At 41.7% G+C, this 23,228-nt stretch overlaps 1 protein-coding gene across 1 annotated transcript; it reads right to left on the reverse strand.

Moving 5' to 3' along the window:
• Nucleotides 1-1,276: 1,276 nt before the first annotated feature.
• On the reverse strand, nt 1,277-22,755 carry LOC135481392 (uncharacterized). Its single transcript, XM_064761224.1, has 4 exons — nt 22,337-22,755; nt 14,349-14,742; nt 4,864-5,004; nt 1,277-4,335 (listed from the first exon to the last, which is right to left on the reverse strand). Exons 2-4 carry the CDS (start codon nt 14,581-14,583, stop codon nt 4,145-4,147), a joined length of 567 nt encoding a protein of 188 aa, XP_064617294.1. The 5' UTR covers nt 14,584-14,742; nt 22,337-22,755; the 3' UTR covers nt 1,277-4,144.
• Between the last annotated feature and the right edge of the window lie 473 nt (nt 22,756-23,228).

Genomic DNA, 23,228 nt, shown 5'->3' on the forward strand with positions numbered 1-23,228 from the left:
CCAAAGTATTTTCTCAGCATGTCGAACATAATTTGTCAAAAGTGGCCTTAAGCATACCATATACATGTTATGTGTTTATACCTAGATTACGTGGCCTCTTTTGCTCGGAATTAGTATTGGATTCAATATGCAGCATGTAAATAACTGACATTGAGTATAACACATAACAATTACCAGAGCATATGCTTGTTACCGTTTTATTTAAATGTTTCATTAAAATGCTTTTTCCATAAAAAAAATATATATATATATATTTGTTAAAATATATACAATAACACATTTGCGCAGCAGTACCATCCAGTAGCGTTCACGTTGAACCCCAGAACTGGACAGGCGGAAACGACAATATTCAGAAAATTCAATATATTGCGCAGAATAGTTGGTGAATAACGTTAAATGTGCCTATTGTTTCTGTATGACTTTCATACACATTTACACAACACACCATTGTTCCAACTAACTATACGATCCTCATCCTGAATTTCTTGCCTGTGTCAAACTTCTAATGTGAAAAGCATAACTATTTGGGATTTGTGAGACTTTCCCAAGCCGGAGGAAGGTCCCTTCTTTTACATCAATCACTTTCATCGCCATTTAACTGTACCTTCTCCACATCAAATTGCACACACTGTAAGATAACTGCCCCTCCTCTGCATTAATCAGCGCACATCGCGAGTTAACTGTCCATTCTCCACGTCATTCTGCGCACCACGCGAGATAATCGCCTCTCGTTTACATCAATCACCACACAAATCACGATAAATCAGTCCCTCCTCTCCATCAGTCACAGCATATCGTGAGATAATCACTCCTCCCCTACATCAATCACCGCGCATTACAAGACAATCACCCCTCCTCTAAATCAATCACCACACAAATGACGATAAAACTGTCCCTAATCTACACCAATCACCGCATATCGCCCCTCCTCTAAATCAATCACCACACAAATGACGATAAAACTGTCCCTCCTCTACATCAATCACCGCATATCGTCACTCCTCTAAATTGATCACCACACAAATGACGATAAAACTGTCCCTCCTCTACATCAATCAGCACATATCGCGAGATAATCATCCCTCTTCTAAATCAATTGGCACACATCGCCAGTAAATTGTCCATCCTGTACATCAATCACGCTCTTTGCGAGATAATCACCCCTCCTCTACATCAATTTGCACACATCGCGAGAGAAATGCCTTTCCTGTACATCGATTACCGCAAATTGCCAGATAATCGCCCCTCTCCCCCCCCTCCAACCACCTCAATCTGCACACATCGAGATATCATCGCCCCTCCCCTACATCAATCTGCACACATCGCGAGATAATCCCCTTTCCTCTAAATCAATCGACACACATCGCGAGATAATCGCCCCACTACGTCGCCAGCGAAAGCTTCCTGCTTCCTGCTCTACACTTATTCTCTCCCATGAATACACATTTTTACATATTCAGGGTTTGACGTCTGGGTAAAGGCCGGAGCTACATTTCCTCCTCAGCTGACAGGTCCTCACATCTCTGGAGTTGCGTTTCATCTCCCCACATCCATGAAGCACCCGAGCTATACAAGATAGTTGTTGTACACGACGGCGTGACAATCCAAACTGCCCCGATCGTTCCAGCAATGTGCGTCGATGGGACGTTGTCGTGGTCGATCGTGAACACTGGGTCTTCCAAAGTCACGAGCATGCGTTTGTTTTACATAACAGTGAAGATATGTATCTCCACATGCAGTAAGTTATGAAAATTCATAACGCGTCGTGATCGTGACATTGTTCGGACGGAATCAGAATCCCGACTAAGATCTTATTTTTTAATCCTGTGTTCTTCTTTATTCTCACAGGCTGGGCGAGGGAGTGAACTGCTTTGTTTTGAAGTGGAGAATCACCACTCGTATAGGTGACTGCCACTGGAGGTACAGATCAGTCCATACGACTTCATATTGTACTTCGTGACATGGGACAAAGACCTACGGTATTACACATCGCCAACTGACTATGAAAAATGCACAATTTTGCATAGTCTCAATCTGTGGGCAATCTCTTGAAAATTTTAGACATTTACACAAACATACAAATTTGGCAAGAAATATAATCGTAAACTAACTGAATATTGTATATAAAAATAAGTAGGCAAATACTGCTATTTAGATTGATTTTATACCCTGCGATAGAGAGTGTCAACATTCCCCGAGTATTTACAGAAATTACCACATAGCATTCTGCAGTAATAATAATCACAAACGTCTGAAATTTGACGTTCACTGGTAACTATGAGTGTGGCAAAAAACCAGATGCATCACTAACTTAAGACGACCTCTGTTCAGGTGAGCCCGCTTCATTCGGCTGAACAAACGCAAGGATAGAGACCAAAGAGCAATTATACAGACGGAAGGGCAAACACACAGACTGAGGAGCAAACATACAGACTGAAGAGCAAACACACAGACTGAGGAGCAAACATACAGACTGAGGAGCAAACACACAAACTGAGGAGCAAACATACAGACTGAGGAGCAAACACACAGACTGAGGAGCAAACATACAGACTGAAGAGCAAGCACACAGACTGAGGAGCAAACATACAGACTGAGGAGCAAACATACAGACTGAAGAGCAAACATACAGACTGAAGAGCAAACATACAGGTTGAGGAGCAAACATACAGGTTGAGGAGCAAACATACATGCCGAAGAGCAAATATACAGACTGAATTTATTTATTTATTTGATTGGTGTTTTACGCCGCACTCAAGAATATTTCACTTATACCACGGCGGCCAGCATTATGATGGGTGGAAACCGGGCAGAGCCCGGGGTAAACTCATGACCTTCCGCAGGCTGCTGGCAGACCTTCCCACGTACGGTCGGAGAGGAAGCCATCATGAGCTGGACTTGAACTCACAGCGACCGCATTGGTGAGAGACTGCTGGGCCATCAAGCTGTGCTAGCGCGCTAACCAACCATACAGACTGAAGAGCAAGAATACAGACTGAGGAGCAAACATACAGACTGAGGAGCACGCATACTGACCGAAAAGCAAACATAGAGACTGAAGAGCAAGCATACAGACTAAAGAGCAAGCATGCAGACTGGAGAGTAAACATACAGACTGAAGAGCAAGCATACAGACTGAGGAGAAAGCATACTGACTGAAGAGTAAACATACAGACAGAAGAGCAAACATGCAGGCCGAGGAGCAAACATGCAGACTGAGGAGCAAGCATACTGACTGGAAAGTAAACATACAAACTGGGCAGCACGCATACAGTCTGAAGAACAAGCATAAAGGCTAAAGAGCAAACAAATAGACTGAAGAGCAAGCATAAAGACTAAAGAGCAAGCATACAGACTGAAGAGAAAGCATACTGACTGTAGCTGTAAGTAAGCCGGCGAAAGTTCGGGTATATAGTAACAGGTTATTACAAGCCCTAAAAGTAAGCATCCAGAATTGTACATGTATATATAATAGTTACAGAACCGTATTTACACACATGCACTTGGAATGAACAGATGATCCACGATTGATATTACATGTACCTCCCAGGAAAAATCCGGAGTGACTAGCAACATTTGCCAAGAATAACATCAGGAAGAATATATAGAAAACCTTTACTTAAAACATCAGGATCAAGATATTCAAATCACAAACACATACAATTATATAGATAAAAATAACATTGATATTTGTGTCAAAGTTACCAATTTGATCAATCGGGCTCCTATAGGACGTAAAATACGCAAATGTATGAATAAAAAATATTAGTATTAAAGAGAAAAGGAATCGAAGATAATTGTTGAATGAGATATGCATGCCATTGGTAAACTGGGTCATTAGTGCTGTATATTCAATCAGCATGCTAGTTTATAGCGCACCCAAGCGTGAGTAACACAGCTGCTTTACCCGGGCAACTCCTATCTCCCAAAACGATTTCTTTTCCCTTTAATCCATTTCCGTGTTGATAAAAACAAATTCGTACCAGATATAATGATTCAAACCTTAGGACCAAGAGTCTGTCAATGTTATCTGGACAAATACCAGAAACACCATGTTCTTGCAATGACAGAAAGTTCGCTTAGAACTGGGGAGGTTCTGCTCCCAGCTATTCAGACAATAATGTCATCTTTGGGTTTGGAATTCTCAATAGCCGGTGTGGTAATCTCGCCTACTCAGGAAGTAGTACAATATGGTGGAAATAAGGCAGGTGCCCGTGGATCCAACGGCCACCCAAAATGACCAGCCCATGACGAGCCCATCCCCCGACGGCCGGGCCTGTAACTTCACGTAAGTCTCCGCCCAAAACAAGGCTACGGCGGCAACCAACAGTAGGACTGAAAGAAAGAACACATGATTTTCTATAAATGTGACAAATATACGTACACCACGTAACAAGTGTTTTGCTTGGGACGATAAGATAAACTCAAATCTGATAAATATTGCGGGTCACTATCAACAATTATTCATCCAAGTCCGTAATCAATGAGATTGTACCGCCAAGCGTTAGTTCCGTATCTAACAATAGAAGTCGACCAAAACCAATCGACCCATGAGAAATGGAGTCACATTCTCGATTCCACGACTCGCTGCTTTGACGAAGCTTCTTGGTTTACTCCAGTGATTCAGGCACAGTTTACTCCACCCACAAACCTGAAGGCCGTCGTAAGTGGACAATTCCCGACAACATACACCGCGCTAAACACCAGTCACATACATGAAATAAGTACATGAATACAAATGGCGAAGTCCAGGAATTTAGAAATGGACCTTAACACAAACCATTCCTCCTTACTGCTGCAAACTGATGATTTACATAACATTTTAGAGACGGAGATTGAGCTGGATTACATGTAGATACTCACAAGTGAGGTTGAGGAAACCGCAGGTAACAGAGAATCCCCGGCATCGTTTACCACAGATCGCTGCACAGCTGCCAAAGATCACAGCAAGAGCGGAGATAGCCAAGGCGAGCGAAAACAGAATCTGTACCGCCAAGAACCACACTGTAACAACAACAACAACATCGGTCAGTGCGTACGATCATACAGGCCTGCTAGGAGGGCGTGTAAATTGTTACCATTTGTTCATGTACATGAACAGTTAGAATAAAAACCTGACTGAAGTAAACCGAGAATAGACCGTATTTCACCGATTAGGTGTGACCATTTGCCAGCTATCACACTGTCGTCGCTGCTCTGGTCTTACTCTCTATGCTCTACGGCTATCACACCGTCGTCGCTGCTCTGGTTTACTCTCTATGCTGTATGTCTATCACACTGTCGTTGCTGCTCTGGTTTTACTCTCCATGCTGTACGTCTATCACACTGTCGTCGCTGCTCTGGTTTACTCCCTATGCTGTATGTCTATCACTCTGTCGTCGATGCTCTGGTTTACTCTCTATGTTGTACGTCTATCACACTGTCGTCGCTGCTCTAGCTTTAATCTCTATGCTGTACGTCTATCACACTGTCGACTCTGCTCTGGTCTTACTATCTATGCTGTATGTCTATCACACTGTCGTCGCTGCTCTGGCCTTACTCTCTGTGCTCTACGGCTATCACACCGTCGTCGATGCACTGGTTTACTCTCTATGTTGTACGTCTATCACACTGTCGTCGCTGCTCTGGTTTTAATCTCTATGCTGTACGTCTATCACACTGTCGTCGCTGCTCTGGTCTTACTCTCTATGCTGTATGTCTATCACATTGTCGTCGTTATTCTGGTTTACTCTCTATGCTGTACGTCTGTCAGACTGTCGCCACTGCTCTGGTTTACTCTCTATGCTGTACGTCTATCACACTGTCGTCGCTGCTCTGGTTTTAATCTCTATGCTGTACGTCTATCACACTGTCGACGCTGCTCTGGTCTGACTATCTATGCTGTACGTCTATCATACTGTCGTCGCTGCTCTGGTCTTACTCTCTATGCTGTATGTCTATCACATTGTCGTCGTTATTCTGGTTTACTCTCTATGCTGTATGTCTATCACATTGTCGTCGTTACTCTGGTTTACTCTCTATGCTGTACGTCTGTCAGACTGTCGTCACTGCTCTGGTTTACTCTCTATGCTGTATGTCTATCACATTGTCGTCGCTGCTCTGGTTTACTCTCTCTGTAGTACATCTATCACACTGTTGTTGCTGCTCAGGTCATACTCTCTATACTGTACGTCTATCACACTGTCGTCGCTGCTCTGGTCTTACTCCCTGTGCTGTATGTCTATCACATTGTCGTCGTTACTCTGGTTTACTCTCTATGCTGTATGTCTATCACATTGTCGTCGTTACTCTGGTTTACTCTCTATGCTGTACGTCTGTCAGACTGTCGTCACTGCTCTGGTTTACTCTCTATGCTGTATGTCTATCACATTGTCGTCGCTGCTCTGGTTTACTCTCTCTGTAGTACATCTATCACACTGTTGTTGCTGCTCAGGTCATACTCTCTATACTGTACGTCTATCACACTGTCGTCGCTGCTCTGGTCTTACTCCCTGTGCTGTACGCCTATCGCTGCTCTGGTTTACCCACATGCTTTACGTCTATCACACTGTTGTCGCTGCTCTGGTTTTACTCTCTATGCTGTACGGCTTTAATTATATTTTCTTCAAGTGACAATTTGATGAGTATGAATATGTCAATAAATTAACAGGAGACAGAGATCAATTAACCGATTAAAACATACAATTCACCCATATCATTGACTGAAAATGAAACTTTTTTACCTTGCATACAGGCATTTTAACGTACCACTTCTGTAAAATCCCTTGAAACAACGACACAGATCAGCCCTGGCATATGACGTAGGCCTACATGTATTTGTGATTTACAGGTTTTCCTTCACCAGGTGTAATATTTAGTGTCCAGACAAAAAATGCATACATTTGAATATGAATACATGTGTCCGCATATATTCCCTCATGCAGACAGTATACAACTCTAACATACATGTATGTTGAACTATTGATAATTCCAGACACATATATCTCCCATTATTCTACTATAATAAAAGGACTCCTATGTTATAGTTGTTCAAGGATGAAGCCGTCGACATTTTTCCTAATGCAGATTGTTCGGGTTCGGCAAATTGTTGAAGCCTATCTGATCCAGAGTTGTTGTAGAATATTTGTATTATATGCAGTTTTTCATACAGGTCAGAATATCACGTACATCTCATTCCAGTCCGTGACTCACTGACACATGTCCTGTGTTAATCATATTGCACACATATTAACTACCACAGTGGCTTCGCTTAAAATAGACCATCTTTTAATACACACTTAAGCCTGATGAGGCGTGGTGGTAGAGGTCAATCTATATCGCAATCTTGTCTCTACGACTGGACACTGCCCACTTTGTCTTTTATCAGAAGACTTCACCTTGGAATGGAGAGTTGTGTGTTTGTTACCAGTTACCATTGTTCTGTACGCTCCTGTGCTGTTTTGATCGATTCGTGTTTAAATGACGTACAGTATATGTACACGCATTTACAGAACAGGGAAAGGAAATTTATATTTCCTCTGCAGTGAACAATAAAAAACAGGCCAGAATACAATTAGATGTAAAACAAAAAACATATCAGTTAAATGTATACTGGCAGATATATCCTGAGTCACCTTTTTGCAGTCCTACTGTTAAGATTACACAGCCTTTCCCGATACTTATTGTCTACAAACTTTCCGTCCGCGTGCTACTTAAGTAATCTCTATGCCTTGGGGTTACTGCTGAGACAGGTATATCATGATAAGATAATAGACTGATGCAGGGACAGGGTTCTTAAACTTGGCAATCCATGGTACCCTTGATAATAGACTGACGCAGGTACAAGGTTCTGAAACTTGGCAATCCATGGTACCCTTGATAATAGACTGATGCAGGTACAAGGTTCTGAAACTTGGCAATCCATGGTACCCTTGATAATAGACTGATGCAGGGACAGGGTTCTGAAACTTGGCAACCCATGGTACCCTTGAAAATAGACTGATACAGGTACAGGTGTCTGAAACTTGGCAATCCGTGGTACCGTTGATAATAAACTGATGCAGGTACAGGGGTCTGAAACTTGGCAACCCATGGTACCCTTGATAACAGGCTGATGCAGGTACAGGGGTCTGAAACTTGGCAATCCATGGTACCCTTGATAATAGAGGTACAGGGGTCTGAAACTTGGCAACCAATGGTACCGTTGATAATAAACTGATGCAGGTACAGGGGTCTGAAACTTGGCAATCCGTGGCACAGTTGATAATAGACTGATGCAGGTACAGGGGTCTGAAACTTGGCAATCCAAGTACCGTTGATATAACACTGAGAGCGCTAGTGATATTTTCGTTGAGGAAATGAAATGCAAATTACAAAGTACGTGTGACATCAGGGAATAAAATTACGCAAACATCATGTCTATAATATAATTGCAACACACGGCAGTGTGACACGTGGTAGGCTGTCTAGTACACTGAGAGAATCACGACAGGCCGAGTGAAGTGCACTGGTACAAATCAAACAAATACAAAACCATATGATTAATAAACACTAAGACAGCAATGCGTCAAATTAATGAAGTTCTAACTTCACTGTGATAAGAAAAAAGGGTCTATCTGCAAATGTCTTTTTCTACAGGTTTAAGACAAACATCGAGACAATGTAAAATATGTTGACATTGTTTAACGTACAAAGGTATGTATGCCTATAATGCAGATGTTTTTCATGGACGCTTTGTATCATACTGATGACGTGTGTGGATTGTAGGATGGACTTTATGTATCATACTGGTGAGGTGTGTGGATTGTACGATAGACGTATGTATCATACTGATGTGTGAATTGCAGGATGGACGCTGTGTATCATACTGATACCGTGAGTGAATTGCAGGATGGACGCTGTGTATCATACTGATACCGTGAGTGGATTGAAGGATGGGCGTTATGTATCATACTGATGTGTCAATTGCAGGATGGACGCTGTGTATCAAACTGATACCGTGAGTGGATTGAAGGATGGGCGTTATGTATCATACTGATGTGTGAATTGCAGGATGGACGCTGTGTATCATACTGATAACGTGTGTGGATTGTAGGATGGACGTATCATACTGATAACGTGTGTGGATTGTACGATAGACGATATGTATCATACTGATACCGTGTGTGGATTGTAGGATGGGCGTAATGTATCATACTGATGTGTCAATTGCAGGATGGACGCTGTGTATCATACTGATGACGTGTGTGGATTGTAGGATGGACGTATCAGACTGATAACGTGTGTGGATTGTACGATAGACGATATGTATCATACTGATACCGTGTGTGGATTGTAGGATGGGCGTAATGTATCATACTGATGTGTCAATTGCAGGATGGACGCTGTGTATCATACTGATGACGTGTGTGGATTGTAGGATGGACGTTATGTATCATACTGATGTGTGAATTGCAGAATGGACGCTGTGTATCATACTGATAACGTGTGTGGATTGAAGGATGGGCGTTATGTATCATACTGATACCGTGTGTGGATTGTAGGATGGGCGTTATGTGTCATATTGATACCGTGTGTGGATTGTAGGATGGGCGTTATGTATCATACTGATACCGTGTGTGGATTGTAGGATGGGCGTTATGTGTCATACTGATAACGTGTGTGGATTGAAGGATGGGCGTTATGTATCATACTGATACCGTGTGTGGATTGAAGGATGGGCGTTATGTATCATACAGATACCGTGTGTGGATTGAAGGATGGGCGTTATGTGTCATACTGATACCGTGTGTGGATTGAAGGATGGGCGTTATGTATCATACTGATACCGTGTGTGGATTGAAGGATGGGCGTTATGTGTCACACTGGTGATGTGTGTGGATTGTAGGATGGGCGTTATGTGTCATACTGATAACGTGTGTGGATTGTAGGATGGGCGTTATGTATCATACAGATACCGTGTGTGGATTGTAGGAAGTATCATACTGATAACGTGTGTGGATTGTAGGATGGACCTTATGTATCATACTGGTGATGTGTGTGGATTTTAGAATGGACATTATGTATCATACTGATGTGTGAATTGCAGGATGGACGCTGTGTATCATACTGATACCGTGTGTGGATTGTAGGATGGGCGTTATGTATCATACTGGTGATGTGTGTGGATTTTAGAATGGACATTATGTATCATACTGATGTGTGAATTGCAGGATGGACGCTGTGTATCATACTGATACCGTGTGTGGATTGTAGGATGGGCGTTATGTATCATACTGATACCGTGTGTGGATTGTAGGGTGGGCGTTATGTATCATACTGATACCGTGTGTGAATTGCAGGATGGGCGTTATGTATCATACTGATACCGTGTGTGGATTGAAGGATGGGCGTTATGTATCATACTGATACCGTGTGTGGATTGTAGGATGGGCGTTATGTGTCATACTGATACCCTGTGTGGATTGTAGGATGGGCGTTATGTATCATACAGATACCGTGTGTGGATTGTAGGATGTATCATACTGATACCGTGTGTGGATTGTAGGATGGACGTTATGTATCATACAGATACCGTGTGTGGATTGTAGGATGTATCATACTGATAACGTGTGTGGATTGTAGGATGGGCGAAATGTATCATACTGATAACGTGTGTGGATTGTAGGATGGACCTTATGTATCATACTGGTGATGTGTGTGGATTTTAGAATGGACATTATGTATCATACTGATGTGTGAATTGCAGGATGGACGCTGTGTATCATACTGATACCGTGTGTGGATTGTAGGATGGGCGTTATGTATCATACTGGTGATGTGTGTGGATTTTAGAATGGACATTATGTATCATACTGATGTGTGAATTGTAGGATGGGCGTTATGTATCATACTGATACCGTGTGTGGATTGTAGGATGGGCGTTATGTATCATAGTGATATCGTGTGTGGATTGTAGGATGGGCGTTATGTATCATACTGATAACGTGTGTGGATTGTAGGATGGGCGTTATGTGTCATACTGATAACGTGTGTGGATTGAAGGATGGGCGTTATGTATCATACAGATACCGTGTGTGGATTGTAGGATGGGCGTTATGTGTCATACTGATAACGTGTGTGGATTGTAGGGTGGGCGTTATGTATCATACAGATACCGTGTGTGGATTGTAGGATGGGCGTTATGTGTCATACTGATAACGTGTGTGGATTGTAGGGTGGGCGTTATGTATCATACAGATACCGTGTGTGGATTGTAGGATGGGCGTTATGTGTCATACTGATAACGTTTGTGGATTGTAGGATGGGCGTTATGTGTCATACTGATAACGTGTGTGGATTGTAGGGTGGGCGTTATGTATCATACAGATACCGTGTGTGGATTGTAGGATGGGCGTTATGTATCATAGTGATATCGTGTGTGGATTGTAGGGTGGGCGTTATGTGTCATACTGATACCGTGTGTGGATTGTAGGATGGGCGCTATGTATCATAGTGATACCGTGTGTGGATTGTAGGATGGGCGCTATGTATCATAGTGATATCGTGTGTGGATTGTAGGATGGGCGTTATGTATCATACTGATACCGTGTGTGGATTGAAGGATGGGCGCTATGTATCATAGTGATATCGTGTGTGGATTGTAGGATGGGCGTAATGTATCATACTGGTGATGTGTGTGGATTTTAGAATGGACATTATGTATCATACTGATGTGTGAATTGCAGGATGGACGCTGTGTATCATACTGATACCGTTTTGTAGGATGGGCGTAATGTATCATAGTGATATCGTGTGTGGATTGTAGGATGGGCGTTATGTATCATACTGATGTGTCAATTGTAGGGTGGGCGTTGTGTATCATACTGATACCGTGTGTGGATTGTAGGATGGGCGTTATGTATCATACTGGTGATGTGTGTGGATTTTAGAATGGACATTATGTATCATACTGATGTGTGAATTGCAGGATGGGCGTTATGTATCATAGTGATATCGTGTGTGGATTGTAGGGTGGGCGTTATGTATCATACTGATACCGTGTGTGGATTGTAGGATGGGCGTTATGTATCATAGTGATATCGTGTGTGGATTGTAGGGTGGGCGTTATGTATCATACTGATACCGTGTGTGGATTGTAGGATGGGCGCTATGTATCATAGTGATACCGTGTGTGGATTGTAGGATGGGCGTTATGTATCATAGTGATATCTTGTGTGGATTGTAGGATGGGCGTTATGTGTCATACTGATAACGTGTGTGGATTGTAGGATGGGCGTTATGTATCATACAGATACCGTGTGTGGATTGTAGGATGGGCCTTATGTATCATACTGATACCGTGTGTGGATTGTAGGATGGACCTTATGTATCATACTGGTGATGTGTGTGGATTTTAGAATGGACATTATGTATCATACTGATGTGTGAATTGCAGGATGGGCGTTATGTATCATACTGATGTGTGAATTGCAGGATGGGCGTTATGTATCATAGTGATACCGTGTGTGGATTGTAAGATGGGCGTTATGTATCATACTGATACCGTGTGTGGAATGTAGGATGGGTATTATTTATCATACTGGTGATGTGTGTGGATTGTAGGATGGGCGTTATGTATCATATTGATACCGTGTGTGGATTGTAGGATGTATCATACTAGTGATGCTTGTGGATTGTAGGATGGACGCTGTGTATCATACTGATAACGTGTGTGGAGTGTAGGATGGACCATATGTATCATACTTATAAGGCGTGTGGATAGCAGGATGGACGCTGTGTGTCATAATGACACAAGTGTGTGGATTGTAGGATGGGCGTTATGTATCATAGTGATCATTTATGTGGATTGTTGGATATCCGTTATGGATCAGAATGATGTATGTCGTCTTTTATATGCCTTTTTGTTCAATTATGAAAATAATGTTGTAAACTGTGTTCATGTAAAAATTGAACAAGAAAAGCACTTTACACCAAGGTAACGCGGAACTGCGTGCAGAAAGTAGCCTACAGAGTAGCCTATAGCTTTTCCTTTTTTGAACAATGATAAAGCTAAAGCTATTGTCAGCTTTATAGGCGAGACTTTCAGGCTATTAAGCACAAGTTCTGGCCATGCAGGTGCAAAATCTAACCGGTATGTGGTGAGAATGTGGACTGAGATGACAATTCTATAGAGAGGACAAAGTAGACAAGTGCCTCATAATCTGATATCGTGACATACACACATTTTGCTATGTTCCCACATACCAGATACACGAGGTTGTATACCTGTAGACGTACATCAGATAGCTGGGAGATTAATACTGACCAATGTTAACAATAAACACTCCTCTTTTCTGTTTCCTTGTGTGTCTCTCTTTTCCTTCAGACTTTGATCAGTCAGTACTGAGAAATTTATAACATCACAGATGTGAGTAAATGTGAAAGTAAAGTTCCTAATTATGTTTGCTAGAGAATTAGCGAGCAGGATTTTTCTAACATGGGATTTCAGAGGTTACCTGAGAACACACCTTCTCACTCATTCATGGTAATTTATTAAAATTTTATTCTGGAGGAAGTCATCTAATATGCTGTTGAAGCATTCGATTGGTTATAAAATATCTGAAATACAGTAAAAAAAATCCACCTAATGTCAATGTCATACATGAATACGTTTATAATTCAGAATTCGATGCGCATTTAATTGTCCCACAATTAATGAATATCCCTGGGCTGAGCCTCATGCGTGCTGTGCCTGCAGGTGTCGTATGTGTTATCTTCCCTGACACAACAGCCGACAGGCGTGGCCTTTGCCTGGCGATTGTCCACACCACTGACACCCAGATCACATATTGCCAAGTCTGGCCTTGGGCTCGTATGCGCGTTAAGTGAACAGGAAAGGCAATTACTAACAGTCCATGTAAATATGGTTAAGTGAGTCACATGAAAACGTAATGTTTATACTAACATGCACGTTAAGCTGAAATGTCCGGATTCTAAGTTGTCTGACAACACTTCTTCTTACTTGTTCAAATGGGTTATCCCCTCTTTGGCCAACACAGTAGACCTCAGACATCGCGTCAACTCCCTTAGTGTGCCATAGAGCAGTGATATCGGTTTTAATCAACTCGAGATAAATGACTTGACTGGCCATACTAATCTGGGTTTGTTACCTTACACTACGGGTTAAATTTATTGTGTGAAAATAGTACATATTTTGATATATTTTGTTTACATTATTGAAATCTCTGACGAACTTGAAAATTGGCAAATCTGACATGAATACGACAATGATACAATCGTACCTTTCCTGCAACCTTTGGGGTAGGTATGATAAAGCACCTAATATGAACATAGCTACCGGGTTCTATAAGAGAAAGAAAAATACTCACCTGGCTCATCCTTCTGGATTCGGAAGTTATCGGCAAAAAGCCATTCGCAGTTTCCATAGCGGAAATCTGAGCTTGGTCGTTGACAGCGCAACCATAGTCCCTTTGTATAAAATGAGTCTCTTGAAATGAGAATTCGTTGATCCAGCAACCACTCTGGACATGAGAAGGCAACAGCAACGGCAAGGAATGTGAGGAGCAGGAAGAAGAAGGCGATGCAGTGCAGGGCGCTAGCCATGGTCGGACTGGACTCTCAGTGGGGATCGCGGGGGGTATTGGCGGTGTCTCAGCACCAAGTCTTGTCACAGGGTACTTCCGAGAAGGAACCACTTCTGTGTGGCGTCCACTGTTACCTGGCGGTAGATGTTTCGCTGGTAGAGAAGGACCTAGATTTCACCTGCAAAAAACACCGACACTGTATTATTACCTGCACATTGTGATACGGACACTAGACAGTTCAGGTCAGACTCTAATGTAAGGACTGACATGATGCAACATGTGTACGAGTTAAAACAGCATCCATGATAGGAATTGAGGAAGGGTGAGTCAGTGAGTGTTTGGGGTTTAACGTCGTACTCAACAATTTTTTCAGTCACATGACGACGAGGAATATACGGAAGACACGAGGGAACTGTTCGCTGAATGCATAGCACAGCGACGTCATAAGCCTGACTGATCGACACAGCGGAGATTTTGACCTTTATTTGTTTGGTGTTCCAATTTGTGTTCAAGAGAAGACACCACGCCGTTGTGACCATTGTGGTAAATGGTCGATAGAGGACTGCTACGGCTCCACAGTTGGTGTAGCACTCATATACATGCCATAATGGATGTGTAGAGCTGTACACGATCGTTTTTAGAGATTAACTGGCAAAACTGATGATGTAAGACGCAGCCAAAGATACCAACAAGAAATAGCCTTGGATACGAGATTAACATTGTTGGCTAGGAAGAGAACAGGTTGATCTTCAACCACGTCTCTGTCATGTGAAATAAATTGGCCTATTATAGCTAACGTGTTCAACTAACAGAGTACTTGTCACAAAAGCCGAAGTTTAAAACAATTTTAAAAACTCGTCAGTTTAGACACAAGTAATAAATGAAGACAGCCACCGACGTCCTTATAGCACTGGAGCTTAAACACCCATGGGCGACACGTTGCAAATTATTTATGATGACGTGCGGTGAAGAATAAATGAAGTTACAGGCGGTAGTATGTGTAATTCTATGTCTAGCTCCAATCATATGCCAAAAGTAATAATTTGTTACATACAGGTTATGGTCCGGAAAATGCAAACTAGAAGAATTCGTCACGGGTCTCATGAAGTGTGTCACGGTTTTTATGAAGTGTGTCACGGTTTTTATGAAGTGTGTCACGGCAGTGAAATAGTTTTGTTTGGACTATTTATTTACTCCAACAGTGATCTTTATGGCCTTAATCAATGAGCAACTCGTGGTGATCTTGGAGCTAAACAGGATATATAGAGGCAAAAAAAGGGAAAATAGGGGCAAAAGATGGAAAGACAATGTTAGATATAGCAAGGAAAAGTGAGTTAAACTACGGCAATGACAAAATGTGATAATTAATATCTGATTACAGATAACAGAACAAACATGGACACGTGGTATCTACATGTACCAGCCTGGACGGCGTTCTGTTGTCATGTGGAGGTATTTAGTAATATATACATGTATCCACCAAAGGAGAAAGGAGTGAGCAGCTGAAATGGTTTAAACATTACAAAACATCGCCCTGTTTTTAGGTCAGACTGTGACAAAATCAGATGGGCCTTTGGTGTAGTGAAAGTGTTCCACAGTTCACTTAATCGGCGTAGTACTGGATCACGCTGTCCATAAATTGCCTGTCCCAACCCGTTTGTCACTCACGTCGTACAAGTTGGCTATCTGATAAGAGAACATCAAATCTAAGACCACAGGAAATGGCTTATATGCACATCTGTAGCACCATGCTTGACTGCTTACACGCATGACTTTCTATAATACATGTGCTTACAGACGGCAAAAATAACACAGAAATATGACATCCTAGCAATATGCACCCAACGAGAGTGTGATGTGGCTACCCAGAAGTATTTGTGCTACATGACCTTATTCTCTTATGTTTTCCTATGATTTCATTTGCTTACCTGAAAATCACAAGTTGTGAACTTCACAGCCACTCTTCTTAGGTATTTTCTTATAACCGTAGATTGAAATAAAAACAGATCAGTTTCACGTTCTCTCAACGGATGTCTAAAGGGTATATTCAATTATTTATGACAGCTACTTTTGTTATCGGTCTTATTTTAATGAGATCTGCAAAATTTGGATGCGCCGCCGGGTTGTGTACAGCCCCGTAAAAATGTTCTTGTCAACAACTTTTACCTGCTTACACACTTATATGTATATATATATATATATATTATATATATATATATATATATATATATATATATATATATATATATATATATATATAACCCGCTCAGATCCCGCTACTCCCGCACACCCTGACATTTACCACTACGCAGGTAACATTCAGCTCTCTGATTACCCCAATGTTCCACACTTGCAGTGGAATCTTGTCCATCTGGTTATTTACCTGGGATCGGTTAAGAGACAATGGGGTACACACTGAGAACTTCAGAAACAGCAGATGGCCATGTGTCGATGCGATTTCTGTCGGCTCTTGCTTCGTACAGCAGGTGTACTCTAACACATCTGCTGAATACAGATTTCACTTACTTCTAACCCTAAGTGGACCGAGAAGCCGCCGTTGACACTGCTAGAATATGTTAGCATTCCTTACTGCAAGCTGCCATTTCTGTTTGACATTCAACACACACGCTTATGAATTAAAGCTCTGATGTACTGACCATTTACAGCGGGTGGTAATAGATTACTGCACTGGGTTACACGCATGACCATTTAATTAGCACCCTAATTGAAAATCTAAACCTTGACATGAACAAATGTTCCATTTATTTGTCACAGTCATTTCTAGGCCAGACCAGCAATCTGATCTATCTTTTCTTCTCTATAATACACACCAGATCGCACACTGGACCAACAGCTAGTGTGTATAATACGCATAACACAGGTAGACTCAACACATTCAGGGGCCTCTGTACATGCATTACCATGTTAACAAACTTCATTCTTATAACTTGATTTGATTTGGCCACATCTCTACTCCAATATGCAGGCGAAATATGACAGAACCAATGCCCCAAGGTCATACAAACCAACCAGACGCCATACGACAGAGCCAATGCCCTGTAATCTTACAAACCAACCAGACGCCATATGACAGAACCAATGCCCTGAGGTCATACGAAACAACTCGTCACATCATATAACAGAACCAATGCCATGATGTCATACAAACCAACTCGCCATATGACAGAACCAATGCCCTGAGGTCATACGAACAACTCGTCACATCAAATGACAGAAACAATGCCCTGAGGTCATACAAGCCAAGTCGTCACATCATTATACAAACCAACTCGCCACATCATTATATAAACCAACTCGTCACATCATCATACAAACCAACTCGCCACATCATTATACTCGCCACATCAGTATACAAACCAAGTCGCCACATCAGTATACAAACCAACTGGCCACATCATTGTACAAACCAACTCGCTACATAATTTTTTCTTGATCACCACTATTTATATACATCTATCCAAGTATATAAATATATTGACCAGAACACAAGGACGCAGTACATGTTTTTATAACCTAGTAGTCGCATATACTATCGTGTTGTCTATTCATGTTACTGGCTGCTAAATATGATGACAACACGCCATTTTGGGTAATTCTAGACCAGTGAAGTCTAATAAAATGTACCTAACATCACCGCATTGATTACCAAATGTTGCTTTTATAAGCCATCGCGCTAGACTGGAGGTGCATGCGTTGCCATCGCGCTAGATTGGGGGTGCATGCGTTGCCATCGCGCTAGACTAGAGGTGCATACGTTGTTACTATTTAAAAATTACATGAACAGTTCGATTAAACCCTCGCTGGGAAAAACTTGCAAAATGCAGGATTGCACGGATTACATATTACAGGACGCCAGCAAGAGCTGAACTTCAGCTCACAGTGACCGGGTCATTGCGCCGTACTGGCGTGGTAACCACCTCGGCCATAGAGGCCCCATGTATAAATGTACAGATTTCTATACTTACCGACTTGGGCGAAGACGTGTACAGATTTGTGTTCATACAGACTTGGGAAAAGACATGTATAGATTTCTGTACTTACAGACTTGGGAGAAGATATGTACAGATTTGTGTTCATACAGACTTGGGAGAAGACATGTACAGATTTTGTTACTTACAGACTTGGAAGACATGTACAGATTTCTGTACTTACAAACTTGGGAAAAGACATGTATAGATTTGGGTAATTACAGACTTGGAAGAAGACATGTACAGAATTGAGTACTTACTGACTTACATGCAGATACATGCAGGCTTGTAAAAAGATATGTATATCTATATAAAGACAGACTTTGGAGGTATGTAGGTCGAGATACGCATCCTAAAAATACACGGAAACAAAAAATGTGCTATTGTTCTTTCTCTTTGACCTCCGTGGCACGCGAGTAAAGTTCACCAGGATTGGCCATCACACAATTTGTAATTCACGTAACAGACGTAGAGTGGTTCTTGTCAGATATACCTGGCCGTGTGGTATTTACAGCTGCTGTTTAGTGGACACCCGCTGGAACAACCAATGGCATCGTTGGGGTTTACATATGGGCCCTAGAAAAGCTCCCAAAAGAACTACAGCTCGTGTTGGATTTTGTATATCTTCGGAGTGGTATATTTACGTTTGCATTTAATATATATGGCCTACGGCGGCTACATGATGACAGTGTTACTTTTGTTAGCACACTGTTTACTTGGTGTTCAACTATAGGTTTAAACGTCAAACAAAGACGTTTTCTGTACATTGTTCACCTTATTTTTAAATACATACAATCCTTCATATACAGTTGTTGACTTTATAAAGCATATGTTAGATAAACGGAATACGCAGGTTTCACGACATTTTAACCAATCGCAATTAATGAGCCAGTGTTATACTTCCTTATTGCACATTACAGTGTAGGTCATATAGACCGGATTGACTAAGCTTGCCGTGCATTAACAAAATCTACTGTACATCCCGATGAGTCACAGTAGCTGTGCTAGCCCTATGATCATCTCCATCCTTGTCAATAAACAGCCAACCGAAAATCAGATGCAGTTTAAATATATATATATATATATATATATATATATATATATATATATATATATATATATATATATATATATATATATATATATATATATATATATATATATATATATATACGCTGTGGCGTATACTAACCTAGTTCGAAGAGTTTGGTCCAAGCCGACATTAAATCGTGTTGTTATTGTTTAGTCACACGACCCAGTTCAACCATAACACAAGAATAGCGCTTGGTTTAAATAAAGGAATATATTTATATATTTATTTAGGTTTATGTGCAAGGGTAGTTTATGGCATACATTATAACGTCGTTCTGATGGACAGATATAGTTTTACTGTCTTGATGGATGTTACAACTATAGATTTTGTGATACGTAGTCTCTCCCCAGATGGATAATAAAACCGTACAAATGCTTTGATACGAGTACATGTTTCCAATATTCGATAACTATGACCATGATGTCAATACGGTCTGAACATTCGATGCTGGTTAACAAGATGGATGAACTTTATAACAAAGGGCCCATAATATCAGTAAAAGATCGCCAGAGATTACGGACATGCAGAATAGGTTGAAGGTTTGTCACCATGTTGTGGACGAACTTTATGTACATGCCGTTTAAAGGCGTGGATTGCTAATTGAGAGCATGCATGTTGCGGAAGAATTTCCTATACAAGTATACTAGAAGGAACGGTAGGTAATATGGAGGTGAAAGATATGGACTGCGAACTGACAGCTTGCGTGTTTGTGTCCTTGTTTCGGATGAACTTCATATACAAGTACTAGATGACTAGGACAGCGTTAAGCCACATGCCATAATGTGCCTACGGTTAGGATGAACTGATACTACGGGGTTTATATCCAGACAAAAACAGATTAATTCAGACATTCTCTTTGATTATTACTAGACAATAAAGTGTTGAAGCTGTTCAGTCCTCTTTCCAACAATAATGGACTTTACATTTGTGATACACATGTACATGTCATAGGACACAGATACTGTTTGTATACATGGTGTAAGTGGATATTATTTGAGTACGGTTTCAGTTAGGCCGAAGACAGTCATTGTGTAAACCCGTGCACAGGTTACAAGGGGAATTCGTTGTTGCGTCTGTTCCCGTTTTTGTATGAATGGATGCAAGTGGCAAATGACCACGGTTTTGATTTGTTCTAAGGAAGCTTTGGTAAAAACTCCACATGCCTTTGCTTATATTCCTTACAAACGTCAGCTGGTAAGACAGTGTGCTGTTTCATCTGGTCGTCTTCATCTCGTGACAGGTGTGTTATTAGGTAGGCCTAATATCCTGTTCTTAATTAAGGCATGGATCGTGGAGGCGTCCCTTAGGACACTGTATCCAACGTTCTCCACACTGGTAGGCGTTCACGACCCCACATTAGCCAGCTTCTCTTGTACACCTATCAGTCACGATGGGGTCATATTTACTTTGTGTCCAGCCATCTCGCTCTGGGCTGACAGGTAAACTTCTCGCTTGCTTACTCCCCGGGAAGTTTGATGACCAGCGGTCAGATAAGCTGTGACAATGACCCCTCAGGCGCTGGGAGGGAGAGAGAAGTGGTCTTCTGGTACACGCAAATCATCTGCCACTATAACCTTAATCATGACAAGAACAGCACGCCTGAGCTCTATACATCGGTACATATAAACCTTGCTAACAGCCTGTTGGCTGCATGTTTTTATTCACACTATTATACATGTTGGGACTCACAATACCCGCCCGAACACTGAAGCTATGTGTATGGACTCTGCAACCTCACATGTAGGCGGTATGCGTCAAAAGCTTTCACCTTTATACAAATCCCATGAATTAAATTGGTGTTCCCCCCACCCCTTATGTCCAATTTCAACAAGTGCTATAGCTAAGGTATACATGCAGTATCTACGCCGCAGGGAATCAGTCTAGTTCAAAAATGTTAATGAAAAAAAAAAGCCAAAAAGTTTCTGTCGGTCGATCAGCTGCCAGGCAGTTTGGGGTAACGAGGGGTAGGGTAAAAGTGGGGTGGGGGTTTACCAAGCCAAATTCCTCCTGTTTGTCCCCGGCAAATTATTACTAAAGTTTTCACCTACCTTCTGCCTCCCTCCCCCCCCCCCCCCCACAGCCCCTCAAACAAAAAGAAATTAAAGTCTTTAGGGCTTTGAACAGATCTATCGCTGATACAAAAAACTCGAATCTTGCAGTGAAGTTCATGCAACAGAATATTTATAGACCTAATTGGCCCAGTTTCTTTACATGGTTATATCAGCCTGGTAAGGGGTATACAGGTAGACGGAGGTTAATATAGCTGCATGTGGACCGTCTAGATAAAGACTTTTTGAAAGCAAATAAGGCTACGCCTGTATGAAATGTGGTCATGCGGAGATTTCAGAGCAAGTTAAGGATGCAGGTTACTGCTACCCTCGGGCTGTCGCCCTGCCGTATGTAGACAGAGCTGTATGACATTTTAGGACACTGGCCAAATATGGACGACCTACCCTTGAGCTACGTATAAGCATAGATGGTATAAGTCTACGTCCATCAAGACGTTCATCTGAATTTTCACGTGTAGGGTTTTCTAGTCACATGTACGCCTACATCTCCTCTATCCGGTACGACGGAGAAGTAACAAAAGCATACAGCGATTACCGCTATGTTAATGGAATATATCACACTGGTAACTGTAGTACAGGTATAGGCTGACAACCGAGAAGTGAATATAATGTTTCACTTACCTGCTATATTAGACAATTCCGTTGAATTACCGGTAAAATAGAGAATCCAGAAATCCAAAGAGTCACACAAACTGTCTTGTGTATCGTTCTCTGCTGACTTAATCGTTCTCCTTCACTGCGCACACTTGGCTAAAAATTCCGACTAGAATACACGCCCTCTACTGTTGTAATGAAGCTATACAGGCATACCAGTGGGCTACACGTTTTACCAGTTCAGATTAAAGTGAGGATAGCGCGGGGGGGTATGCGTAGCGTGGTGTAAAAATCTCAGGTGAATCTACAACATCAGGTTGTCTTGTCTGAACATGACAATATTTCTCTTCTGGGAACAAAACGTGTAAAATAAGACTTTCACTGTCGCTTTGATCGGACTAGATTTTGACACACAAATCCGAAAAAACAAATACATACACTCGTGCCTGACATCATGACTTGTATCGTGTGACTATTATTTGTTCCGTTATTAACTGATATAAGGGAATATGCGTCATTCACAACAGCCCAGCAAGTCACTCTTCCGGATCCCTATAGAGCATATCCGATTCAAATATACTTAGTTTTGTGGATAAATTTAAACTCTCCCAGCAGTGACCCTGGTTTTCGTTATAAATGTCAAAATGTTGGTTGATACCTCAGCGTGAATTGCCTAAGTTACTTCAGCAGTTCAATGTTATGTTTAACCGTAAACCTGTAAACCACATGCGTCACTGCCATATGCCCACAGAAGTTACATTCTACAAAGCACAACCCTGGAATCCCTCAGCTTTCAGTTTCTACACGCAGAGTCAACTCCTACTAAGATACAGCCAGCGCCGTTCAGCTGTCAGTTTCTACACGCAGAGTTAACTCCTACTAAGATACAGCCAGCGCCGTTCAGCTTTCAGTTTCTACA

The sequence above is a fragment of the Liolophura sinensis genome, chromosome 1 (genome assembly GCF_032854445.1).
Source record: "Liolophura sinensis isolate JHLJ2023 chromosome 1, CUHK_Ljap_v2, whole genome shotgun sequence".
Classification (NCBI taxonomy): Eukaryota; Metazoa; Mollusca; class Polyplacophora; order Chitonida; family Chitonidae; genus Liolophura; species Liolophura sinensis.

What these genes read in the sequence shown, in the direction of transcription:
- LOC135481392 (XM_064761224.1), bottom strand. Translation starts at nt 14,583, where the DNA reads ATGGCTAGCGCCCTGCACTGCATCGCCTTCTTCTTCCTGCTCCTCACA. An exon ending in AATCCAGAAGGATGAGCCAG is followed by an intron (nt 5,005 to 14,348) that starts GTGAGTATTTTT and finishes TTGTTGTTACAG; the next exon opens with TGTGGTTCTTGGCGGTACAG. An exon ending in CGGTTTCCTCAACCTCACTT is followed by an intron (nt 4,336 to 4,863) that starts GTGAGTATCTAC and finishes TCTTTCTTTCAG; the next exon opens with TCCTACTGTTGGTTGCCGCC.